This window comes from Ceratotherium simum, chromosome 11 (assembly GCF_057802395.1).
Source record: "Ceratotherium simum simum isolate JZ-2026a chromosome 11, ASM5780239v1, whole genome shotgun sequence".
NCBI classification, from domain to species: domain Eukaryota; kingdom Metazoa; phylum Chordata; class Mammalia; order Perissodactyla; family Rhinocerotidae; genus Ceratotherium; species Ceratotherium simum.
In genome coordinates, this window is record NC_141910.1 from 1,319,098 (window position 1) to 1,331,714 (window position 12,617).

The 12,617-nt window shown below is 37.8% G+C and overlaps 1 protein-coding gene and 1 pseudogene across 3 annotated transcripts in view; one reads left to right on the forward strand and one right to left on the reverse strand.

Moving 5' to 3' along the window:
* The window catches only part of CHMP3 (charged multivesicular body protein 3), an 83,659-nt gene that overhangs the window by 34,605 nt on the left and 36,437 nt on the right, over positions 1 to 12,617 (forward strand). The window contains exons 1-2 of one of the 3 annotated variants that reach the window (XM_087436464.1): positions 1,128 to 1,193; positions 6,186 to 6,246. The exons of 1 other annotated variant lie outside the window; for it this stretch is intronic. In XM_087436464.1, the coding sequence (XP_087292590.1) occupies positions 6,219 to 6,246 (28 nt within the window). In that variant the 5' untranslated portion in view covers positions 1,128 to 1,193; positions 6,186 to 6,218. Of the gene's footprint in view, positions 1 to 1,127; positions 1,194 to 6,185; positions 6,247 to 12,617 lie in introns of those variants that run through there. One more of the 3 variants, XM_014792758.2, reaches the window with a different exon arrangement.
* LOC101393914 (small ribosomal subunit protein uS9 pseudogene) lies at positions 4,876 to 5,308 on the reverse strand (annotated as a pseudogene).

Here is a 12,617-nt window from a genome sequence, read left to right on the forward strand (position 1 = left end):
TCTCGCTGAGTCCATCTATTCTTCTCCCCAGATCAGTGAGCATCCTTAACACTCTTAGTTTGAACTCTCTGTCGGGTAGGTTGCTCATTTTTGTTTCACTAAGTTCCTTTTCTGGGGTTTTGTCCTGTTGCCTTACTTGGAATGTATTGTTTTGCCTCTTCATTTTGCCTCTTTCCCTGTGCTTGTGTCTCACGTATTAGGTAGGTCAGCTACGTCTCCTGCTCTTGGATAGGTGACCTTATGTAAGTGATGGCTTAGGAGGCTTCCAGTGTGCTTCCCTCAGTTCTCAATGTTCCAGGGTGACCCCTATGTGGGCTACGTGTATCCTTCTGCTGTGGCCTGTTTGCTCTCCCTGTAGGCGCCCAGGAGGCTGAGTTATGCTCCTGGCCAGCTGTTGTAATGCTCAGCTGCTTGTAGTTGTTGTGGGCCCTTCAGTCTCTTTATCAGGTGTGGGGAGCCCCAGCACAGTTGGCTGCAAGTTCTAATACCACATTTGTGTTGCAGTATTTCTTTTAAGTGAGTAGGCCCCCACCGTGGCAGGTTGTTAGGCTCAGGGCCTTACAATTGCTGTAAGCCTCTAGCCTATTAGGTCTCTTGTCAGCTCTCTGAGGATTGCAGCTGGGTGGGGCTGGCCTCAGGCACAGGAGCACCCAATTGTTTCAGGTTTTAGAAGGTGGAGCAAACCTCCTATGTGGGTCTTTGAGAAGTACAAGTCTTCTGCAGCTGACAAGCCCTGTTGCCCACAGGTCCACACACACAGTCAACACAGTCCTGCCCCGTGTGAGCGCCCCGACCTCCCCAAGTGGACCCAGTCTCTCCACGGCGGGAGCCCCACACACTCTGCCACTGCCCCACACTCTCCACGCGCTCCTTGTGCACACCCTGCCCCGCTCAAGTCAGCTCAGTTGCCAGGCTGCAGAGAATCCAGTCACCAATCTATGCAGGCCCACACGTTGCCTGAGGGCTTGTTGTTGGGTGGGGCTAGTCTCTAGGGTGGGCTGCCTGCCCTGGCTGAGCTGGATTAAATCGGTGCTCTAGCGGGTGGAGCAGACCCTGGGCTAGCAGGTCTCAGGGAAAACTCCAATGGCGTCTGTGTCAGCACGCTCACACCAGGCCACAACAATGGCCGCCGCCAATGTCCCAGTCCCTGGAGAGGTCTCACCGCTCACCGAGATGCACTCAGGGCCTATTAGGTGAGTCTCTTGTCACCGAAGCACTGTGCACCTTTCTTTCTGGTGATTTTAGGATGCTTTCTGGAACGGGTGAATTTGTGCGCGGGCCCTTTAAGAGCCAGTTTTAGTTTCTTTGTGAACCGGGTTTTCTGGGGGTACTCCCCAGTGCTTTAGTAGCAGGCAAAGTCAGATATTATGCTGCTGGTCTCAATTGTGCTGGGTCCACAAAATGCCCACAGCGGGGGCGCTCCCCGGCTCAGGGCCCCGCGCCTCCAGGGAGGCTGCGTACCTGTGAGCTGCTCCCGGCGGCCGTGAAGCTGGCGGCTTGTGAAGGCGGCGTTTTTCCTCTCCAGAAGGGAGTCTCTGCCTCTTCTACCCCAGTTAGGATTGTCCGTTGTTGCAGGAGTTCCTCTTATCCAGTTTTCAGTTCTGTCTCAGGGGTAATATTTCCACGAGTAGTTGTAAATTGGCTGTGTCCACGGGAGGAGGTGAGTTCAGAGTCTGCCTATGCCGCCATCTTGACCTAAACTCCACAAGTTCTTATTTATAATTGGATATTTTTCATTATTCTTTTTCTCCTTGAAAGGGAAATTTCTATTCCACCTTTACCACATGAATTTCTCCTGATGTAACAGTTTTATGGTTAAAATGAGTTAGTAACCATCCTATTATACTTGGAACAAAAATACGTACATACTTTTTATGATAAGAAACACTCAGCAAACTAGGAATAGAAGGGAGCTTCCTAAACATGATAAAGAGCGTTTATGAAAAACTACAGCTAGCATTTTACTAAATTGTGAAAGACTGAAAGCTTTTTCCCTATGATCAGGAACAAGACAAAGATACCTGCTTTTGCCACTACTATTCAACTTTGTACTAGAAGTCCTTGCCAGAGCAACTGGACAAGAAAAAGATATAAAAGTCATCCACATTGAAAAGGAAGAAGTAAAACTATCTATTTGCAGTGACATGATTCCGTATATAAAAAACTTCAAAGAATCCTCATGCGCAAAAAAACTAGTTAAAGCAAATTCAGCACATTTTCTGGTTTCAAGATAAACATAAAAAAATCTGTTTTTTTAATGCTAGCAATGAAAAGTCTGAAAAGGAAATAATGAAAAAATTTCTTTTATAATAGCATTCAAGAGAATAAAATATCGAGGAATAGATTTAACCAAGGAAGCAAACACTTGTACACTGAAAACTACAAAACATTGCTGGAAAAAATTCCAGGTTCATGGATTGCAAGAGTTAATGTTGTTAAGATGGCAGTACCACCCAGAGCAATCTGCAGATTCAGTGCAACACCTATCAAAATTCCAAATGCCTTTCTTGCAGAAATGGAAAAGTTGATCATCAAATTCATATGGAATACAACAGGCCCCATATAGCCAAAACAGTACTAAGCAAGAAAAACAAATTTCCTGATTTCAAAACTTACTACAAAGCTATAGAAATTTTAAAACTGTGGTATTGACATAAGGATAGACATATAGACCAATGGAATAGAATTGAGAATCCAGAAGTAAACTCATACATCTATGGCCAGTTGAGTTTCCACAAGGGTGCCAAGACCATCCAATGGGGGAAGGATAGTCTCTTCAAACAATGGTGCTGGGACAAGTGGATATCCATGTGCAAACGAATGAAGCTGGACTCCTCCCTCACTTCATATACAAAAATTTGCTCAAAATGGGTTGACCCAGTGGCGTAGTGGTTAAGTTCGTGTGCTCCACTTCAGCGGTCCGGGGTTCACAGGTTCAAATCCCAAGCACAGACCTACACACTGCTCATCAAGCCGTGCTGTGGTGTCATCCCATATACAAAATAGAGGAAGATAGGCACGGATGTTAGCTGAGGGGTAATCTTCCTCAGGAAAAAGAGGAAGATTGGCAAGGGATGTTAGCTCAGGTCCAATCTTCCTCACACAAAAAAAGATGTATTAAATAAATTAAAAACAATTAGCTCAAAATGGATCAAAAATCTAAATTAAGGTCTTTGACCTAAACCATAAAACTCTTAGAAAAAAACATAGGGATAAATATGACCTCATATCCGGCAATAGATTCTTAGCTATGACACTAAAAGCACAAGCAACAAAAGAAAAAATAGACAAATTGGAATTCATCAAAATTAGAAGCTTTTCTGCATCAAAAGACATTATCAAGAAAATGAGAAGAATCTACAGAATGGAAGAAAATATTTGCAAGTCATATGTCTGATAAGATTCTACTATCAAAATATATGAAGAGTTCATGCAACTGAACAACAAAAGGACAACTGAACTTAAAAATGGATAGAAAACATGAATAGATATTTCTCCAAAGGACATATACAAATGGCCAAGCACATGAAGAGATACTCAATTTCATTGGTCTTTAAGGAAATGCAAATCAAAACTGCAATGAGATACTGCTTCAGCAGGTCCAGCAGATTGGCTGTGATAAAAAAAATTGGAAAATAAGTGTTGATAAGGATGTGGAGAAATAGGAACTTTTGTACACTGCTGGTGGGAATGTAAAATGGTGAAACCACTTTGAAAACAGTTTTGGAGTTTCTCAAAAAGATAAACATATATGTACCATATGACCCAGCAATTCCACAACTAGATATAGACCAAAAAGAATTGAAAATAGGCACTCAAAAACAAATACTGGTACACAAATGTTTATAGCATCACTATTCACAATAACCAAAAAAATGGAAACAACCCAAATGTCCATCCATGGATGAATGGATAAACAAGTTGTGGTATATACTTGTTATATACAATATACAATAAAATAATAAATGGAATATTATTCAGCCTTTAAAAGGACTGAAGTATTGATACGTGCTACAACATGGATTTGAAAACACAGCAGTAAATGAAAGAAGTCAGACACAAAAGGCCATATATGTATGATTTCTTAAACATGAAATACCCAAAATAAGCAGATCAAAAGAGATAAAAAGAAAATTAGTGGTCGCAAGGGAATGGGGGTAAGGGGACATAGGGAGAGATTATTTAAAGAATATAGTGTGTCCTTCTGACATTGAAAAAGTTTTGAGACTAGAGAGAGTTGGTGACTGCACGACATTGTGAAGGCACTAACTGCCACTGAACTGTACATTTTAAAATGGCTAATTGTATGTTATGTGAATTTCACTTTAAAAAGTTTATAAACATAACATTAAAATTTTTAAAAATTGTATAGCCATACAGTTTTAAGTACTTTAATATTTCCTCTGGGGACTGGCCCCGTGGCCTAGTGGTTAAGTTCGGCATGCTCTGCTTCAGGAGCCTAGGTTCGGTTCCCAGGTGTGGACCTGCACCACCTGTTGGCAGCCCCACTGTGGTGGCGACCCACATACACAATAATAGAAGATTGGTACAGATGTTAACTCAGGGCAAATCTTCCTCAGCAAAAAAAAAATATACATATATTTCCTCTGAGTGGAGTTACTATAGTTGTTACCTAATAAATGTTTTACAGATTTTGTTAAATGATTTTAATTAAATCATTGAAAGTGAAATTTATTGGAAATACATCTTCTCTTAATGGTATGGGTTTTTTTATGCCATTTAGTTCATGTATCCATGGATGAATGCTAAAAGGTTCAGCATCAATTCTATTCCTGCTTTATCTTCTTATTTTTTAACCTTAAATCCCACGACCATTCTTTATTATAAAGGTGAACCCTGATCCTCATAATGGGCTTATTGGTAGGATTTCTGGGAGCGATTGTGGGCACCAGGGTCTCTGAACTTTTTGGATTTGCAGCAACAGGGGGTCAGCTACCAGCAGGATCCAGTCATACTGGATGAGGATGTCTGTGATCTCCTTGGAAGCCTGTCCACATACTTCTGGTAAAAGGCCACCAGGGCTTTGGAGGTGAACTGACGGATTTTGTAAATCTGGGCCACATGACCACCGCCTCTTACATGGACATGGAGGTCCACGCCAGCTAATCGCTCCTCGCCCAGAAGCAGAACAGGTTCCAGTAGCTTGTATTACATCATGGTTGGATTATCTCCAGGGGTCGCCCATTCACCTAGTGAGGCTGTTGCCCCCTTTGCAGTGTACCAGGGCTGTAGCAATCTTCTTGCATTCAAAGACCTGCACCGATTGCAGCGGGCCCTTAGATGGCATGGCTTCAGGTGTAGACAAGAGATCTTCATCCTGAGGTGCTAAAACTGGAAGAAAGCCCTATTTTATACTTCGTTAGACTCAAGTGCTGAGAAGCATGTTAATATAAGTAAGTAGATGGTAATGGAAGGAATTTTGTTGTGTCACTGTCACTCAGTTCTTTGACCTTCTGTGACACATGCCGAAAAGCACAGTGATTTAATGTAAAATTTAGTTTTAATGATTTATCAGCTGACAACTCAGATTTTCCTTCAATTTTTTTGAAACTGAAGAATTGGAAAACACTTTACTTGCATAAGAATTTGATAATCATTAGAGTCGTTCACTATTTTCTCAACACCTATGCCAGTATTTCCAGTTGGCCCTATGTGTAGTGCTTCAGAGGTTTTTGCCTCTCAGGGAAATATATCATGGTAACAAGAGACAGGTTAGAAGAATATTTTTCTTTTGTAAAATGAAAAAGCATTATTGTTAAAAGGGAGAAGGAAAAGGTGAACTTTCATAACACAGGCAGAGCAGTTTTTGAAATAAATATGTGTAGAAGTTGAAAATCTTCTGATGCTCTTAAAACCTGTCCTTGCCCATGCACCTCTACAAAAATCTTTAAGTACTTGCAGGGTACTGAACTCTCTGTGAGGTCTTGTATAAAGTGCTTCTTACTGCCTGCCTGCAGATAAGAATCCTTAATAGCTTGGAAATTCTGTGTACTCTGAATAAAAAGATGAAAAAAACAGAATTTGGCCCTAAAGCTCTTTCTTTGAAAATGGCTTTATTTCTTTTATGTCTGGAATAAATACAGACTTAATATAAAATTCTTTAAAATTCAATGAATTAAGAATGTTGCCTTCTCATATAATTCCTTGTCTAAAATTTTTCCCAGGTCAATGAATGGGCTTTGAAGATAAGAAAGGAAATGAGAGTTGTTGACAGGCAAATAAGAGGTAAATTATCATTTTCTGTCTTCTATTCTCACCCCCTTGTTGTATTTTGCATTAGTTCATAAAAATAAAATGATTCTGTGTATTGTAGGACATAGTTTATTCTTATATTAATTATTTATAGCTGTCCTAATTGTTTTGCTTTCTAATCATTGTAAGACAAATAAGACATAATGAACTCAAAGAAACTTTACATTTTATGTGAACTAAATCTTTCCTCAGGCCTGGAATTCAGCTCTTCAAGGGGAGGGCCATGTTCATCTATCTCTGATTTCCTAGAGGTTAGTGTTGGAAACTAAGCAGATACTCACACTGAGGTAGACAAAGTAATGGTCTCCCGAAGATGTCCATGTCCTCATCCCCAGAACCTGTGAATATGGTACCTTACGCAGCAAAAGGGACTTGGCAGATGTGATTAAATGAAGGATCTTGAGGTGGGGAGATTATCCTGGGTTATCTGGGTGGGCCCAATGTAATCATAAGGGTCTTTATAAGAGAGAGGCAATATGTTGAGAAAAAGTGAGAGAAAAGCAGATGTGACCACAGAACTAGATGTCAGAGTGATGTGCTTTGAAAATGGAGGAAGAGGCCATGAGCCAAGGAGTACAGTTGACCTCTAGAAGCTAGAAAAGACAAGGAAACAGATTCTTCCCTGATGCCTTCAGAAGAAATGCAGCCCTTGCAACACCTTGATTTTAGACTTCCGACTAATAGAATTGTAAAGGAATAAATTTGTGTTGTTTTAATCCATAAAAGAGAACTAAAAAAACCTCTTCCTACTTATAAAGAAATGATTTTATGGAATTCAAATTAAATAAATTGTGCTAGGTAAGGAATGCAATTTCATTTTCCTGCTACTCTAGTTGTTTATCTTAGCATGGCTGTAAATTGAGGAAAATATATTTCTAAATAAAATTGATTGTTGTTGAGTACCACTTAAAATTAAGGTGACTGTCAAAGAGATAGTAATGTTTAAAAGTGATGATTTTTATCACTTTCATGATTGGAGAAAAAGTAATACCATAAAGATATCCCAATATCACACCTTAAAAAAAGAACAGAGAGGCGAATTCCATTCCCAGCCATGATGGAGTAATGGTTTTGGACTTGCACTTGCACTCCCATTGTAAATAAATTACAAACTGGACAAAATCTTTGAAATATCTCTTTTCAAATATTGGACAACTGGCAATGCAGGATTTTGATCATTGAAAGAAAGAAAACAGAGAGAGCCGTAATATGGCCCTGATTTTCTTCCTGGAGAAACATTCTGGATTGTAGCTCATGGAAGGGGATTCCAAACAGAGCATAGTGGTCTCACTGAGTTGAGGAGACAGAGATCAGGGTTCAAGGAGGCTCTGCAGCAGCTGGAATTTGTGGAGCAGAGTATCAGAGAGAAAGGCAATACCCAGAGAAAGAGCGCCAGATATCTGCATGGGGTCCCATTGAGTCTTTAGCTGAATCCTAAGCTGAGCATATTTAGAATGAGATTCAAGAGGTTGGGCAGAGAACAATACCTGGGGACAGGACAACTACCAGGAGGCTGTAAACGAAATAATTCCCAGAGCTAACCAAGGATTGAGAGATAGTCAAATTCTGATCAGACACAGTGAAGAGACTGTGTTGAACATCTGGGACATTCAGTAGACACCCCAGAAGGGTCATAATGTTAAGGCTGAAGTAGCCCTAGATTAAAAGCTACCATAAGCCCACACCAACAAAGCTTAAAAACAAGTCTTGAAAGCTGATCTGCAGGCCACGTTAACTGCCTGTGAAAATAAAGCTGAACGTAAGGAAGACCAAAACATTCAGACACCCAAAAATGAAGCATTCGGAGTGTCCAACATTCAATGAAAAATTACTAGGAAGAAGCAGGAAAATGTGACCCATAATCAGGAGAAAAATCAGGCAATATAAATAAACCCAGAAAAAACAGAGATTATCAAATAAGCGAAGATTTTAAACATCTATTATAAATATGGTGAGGAATTTAAAGGAAAACATGAACATAATGAGATAAATAGAAGACACAGAAAAGAACAAGATGGAACTTCTAGAGATGAAAGATCTGAAATGAAGTGAAATAAAATGAAAACTTCACTGAATGGGTTTAACAAGCAGATTAAACACTGCAGAAAATAAGATCAGTGAAATTGGAGATAGTAATACAAACTATCCACAGTACAGAAAGAAAAAAGTAAAAAAAAAAAAAAATGAACAGAGCATTAGTGACCTGTGGAACAATATCAAGTGATCTAACATGTAATTTGAGTCTCAGAAGAGGAGGAGTCAGGAAGGGATCACATGAAATAATAGCTGATGAAAACTTTAAACCCACAGATCCAGAGAACATAATGAGCTTCAAACAGATCAACACAAAGAAAACTGTACTAAGGCATATCATAATCTAATTACTGAGTGTTAACAATAGAGAAATTAAACTTTCTGAGAAAAAAGACACATTAAATACAGAAAACAATAAGAATGATTAAAAATTTCTTATCAGAAGCAGTGCAAACCAGAACATCTTTAATATGATGAAAGAAAAAACCTGCACATTATCCTAGAATTCTGTATCCAGTGAGAATTATTCAAAGGTGAAGGTGAGGTAAAGATAGTTTTATACAAAAGCCAAGAGAATTTGTTACCAGTAGATCTACAGTACAAAAAAATGTCAAAGGAAGCTGTAAGCTGAAGGAAAATCATACCAGATACAAACTTGGATCTACCCAGAGGAATGAAGCATGCTGGAAGTAGTAAGTATCTAAGTAAATAGAAATAATTTCTTTTCTTTCTTTAAAATTTCTTTTAAAAATTATTGACTGTTTAAAGTAAAAATAACAATATGGGGCTTGTAACATACATAGAAGTAAACTCTATCACCATAATAGCACAAACATTGACTAGTGTCATCTTTAGAAACCTCATAAATTCAATTAGTGTCTCACAAGCCTTATTTATTCCTGTTTTGTGCTTTGCCCAGTGTATACCTTCTCACATCTGTAGCTCATTTATCTTGTTAAATTATCCTCAAGCCCTATCTCTTTTCATGGTGTTTTGCTGTTATTTCTCATTCATAGCAATTTTTTAGTTAACTAACTCTAACATGATATCAGAAAAAGATCATGGGTTTTGAAGTGTTAATGATACCAGGTTTAAACTCTGTCTCTATCAATTAGCCATCTATCCCTGTTAAAATTCTTTGAATCTCATAGAATTGTTCTGACAATTAAATCTGTGAATGTATGTAAAGTGTTTAGGACAGTACCTGGCATACAAGCAGAGGGTTTAGTACATTAATGATGATACCAAAAAAAAACCTGGGTACTTTAGACAAAGTATGACTTTGAAGTAATGTGATTGCTTTAAATGTTACTTGCATATCAGGATTTATCATACAAATACTTCCAATGTCTTTCATTTGGTTTTATATTAGCAGTCAAGGTGAATGGATTTTTTTTTTTTTAAATATTAGTGCAAAAATGAATATCTGTAAGACTAATCTATGATCTTAGAAGTCAGGATATTGGTTACCCTTGTTGGGGCATGGCCAATTAAGGAGACATAAAGGGACCTTAAGGCATGTGGTAATATTCTGTTTCTTGATCTGGTTGCTGGTTATATGGGTGTGTTTAGTTTGTGAAATTTATATAGCTCTACAGTTATGTGTACTTTTCTGTATGTATGATATACTTCAATAAAAGTTTAAAGAGAAAAACAGTAGTAATTTCAATAAAGCAAAGTATAACTACAGGTAGTTCTCATCTTCTCGTGGAGGACTCACAGTAGTCCACATTTTTAGCTTTCAGTCAAATGTAACACATTTAGAACGCTCATAAAAGGCAATATTAGATTGAATTTAGATCATTCATTTTGGCCCTCTACTTAAATGAAAATAGCTTGGTCTCCCCCCAACACCATCATGACTAAAAGGTAATAATACACAGAGTGGTGGAGAAAAGTATAAATAAGAAAGTTAAAATCACTTTAAAATCACTGAAAGTTAAAATCATTGAAATCCTATCATCCAAAGATAACTACTACAAACATTTTGGCAATCATCCTTCCAGATATATTTCTGTCTATACATGTATTTACACACAATCACTTGTTTATAAACGGATCATACTATTCTTGCTACTGTTTTATTTATTTATTATTATAGTAAAGTATACATAACATAAAATTGACCATTTTAACCCTTTTTAAGTATACAGTTCCATGACATCAAGTACATTCACATTGCTGTGTAACCGTCGCCACTATTCATCTCTAGAACTTTTCCTTCATCCCATGCTGAAACTCTGTACCCATTAAACAATAACTCTCCATTTCTCCCTCCCCCACATTCCTCTGGTAACCGCTGTTCTACTTTCTGTCTCTATGTATAATTTGACTATTCTCAGTACCTCATATGAGTGGAATCAAATAGTATTTGTACCTTTGTGTCTGGCTTATTTTACTTACCATAATGTTTTCAAGTTTCATCCATGTTACAGCATGTATCAGAATTTCCTTCCTTTTTAAGACCGAATAATATTCCATTGTATGTATATACCTCATTTTTTTAATCTATTCATCTGTCAATGGACATTTGGGTTGTTTCCACCTTTTGGCTGTTGTGAATAATGCTGTTATGAACATGAGTGTACAAATATATGCTCAAGTCCCTGCTTTCAATTCTTTTGTGTATATACCCCAAAATGGAATTGCTGGGTCAGATGGTAATTCTATATTTAATTTTTAAGGAACCACCATAATGTTTTCCACAGCACTGCACCATTTTACATTCCTAACATCAAGGACTAAGATATTCAAAAGCAACCACTTATACGTGGGATTATAGAAGGTCACTGTGCATGCCCAGGGAAGGAAGCAGGCTCTGGAAAGACATGAGAAGAGTTAGCACAGAGATACCCTACAGCAATAAAAACAAAACCAGCAAACCCTGGGGAAGTGGGAGAATCTGATTTCTGGAGTTATCTTGTTATAAGATTCAAATATCCCATTTTCATCAAAAAAAATCACAAGGCATACAAAGAAACAGGAATGTATGGGCCATTCACAGGAAAATAAATCAGAAAATGTCCCTGAGAAAGACTAGATGACAAATTTACTAAACAAAGACTTTAAAACAACTGTCTTAAAGATATGCAAAGAACTAAAGTAAGATGTGGACAAAGTCAAGAAAATGATGTATGAACAGAATGGAAAATATCAATAAAGAGAAAGAAAACATGAAAAGAAATTCTGCAGCTAAAAAAGTACAGTAACAAATGAAATATTTACTAGAGTTATTCAAAAGCAGATTGGAGCAGGCAGAAGAATCAGTAAACTTGAAAATATTAGAATTGAAATTATCAAGTCTGAAGAACAGAAGGGAAAATAAAATTGGAGTAAACAGAGCCTAAGCGACCTGTGAGACACCATCAAGCAGACCAACATACACACTGTGGGAGTCCCAGAAGGAAAGTCGAGAAAGAAAAGGGCAGAGAGATTATTTGAAGAAATAATGAGAAAAACTTCCCACATTTTATGAAACATATGAATATAATCATCCAGGAAGTTCCACTAACTCTAAGTAGGATAAACTCAAAGAGACTCATGCCAAAGCACATTATAATCAAACTGTAGCAAGTCAAAGACAGAGAGAATGTTTAAAGCAGCAAGAGAGAAACAACTTGTCACATACAAGGGATCCTCAATAAGATTTTCAGCAGATTTCTCATCAGAAATGTCGATGGCCAGAAGGCAGTGGGTTGATATATTCAAATGCTGAAAGAAGAAACCTATGAACCAAGAATCCTATATCCAGCAAAACAAGGGAGAAATTAAGACATTCCCGGATAAACAAAAGCTGAGGAAGTTTGTTACCACTAGACCTGCCCAGCAAGAAATGCTGAAGGTTGAAATGAAAAGATAATAGTGAGTAACTTGAAGTCATGTGAAAAAATAAATATCTCCATTAGAAGTAAATACATGAGCAATTGTAAAAGTTAGTATTTTTGTAACTTTGGTTTGTAACTCCATTTTTTGTTTTCTACATGATTTAGGAGACTTGTGCATAAAAAAAATTATTAGGCTATGTTTTTGAACACACAGTGCAGAAAAATGTACTTTTGTGACATCAGTAACTGAATGGGGGTGGGGACAGAGCTGTATAGAAGTAAAGTTTTTGTATGCTATTGAAGTTAAGCTCGTATAAATTCAAATTAGTGTTATAACTTTAGGATATTAAGTGTAATCCCCATGGTAACCACAAAGAAAAAAAGCTATAGATTATACACAAGAGCAAATGAAAAGGGACTTGAAAAGTTTCATTACAAAAAAGTAAACACAAAAGACGACATTAATGCAGTAAAAGAAGGGCGAGA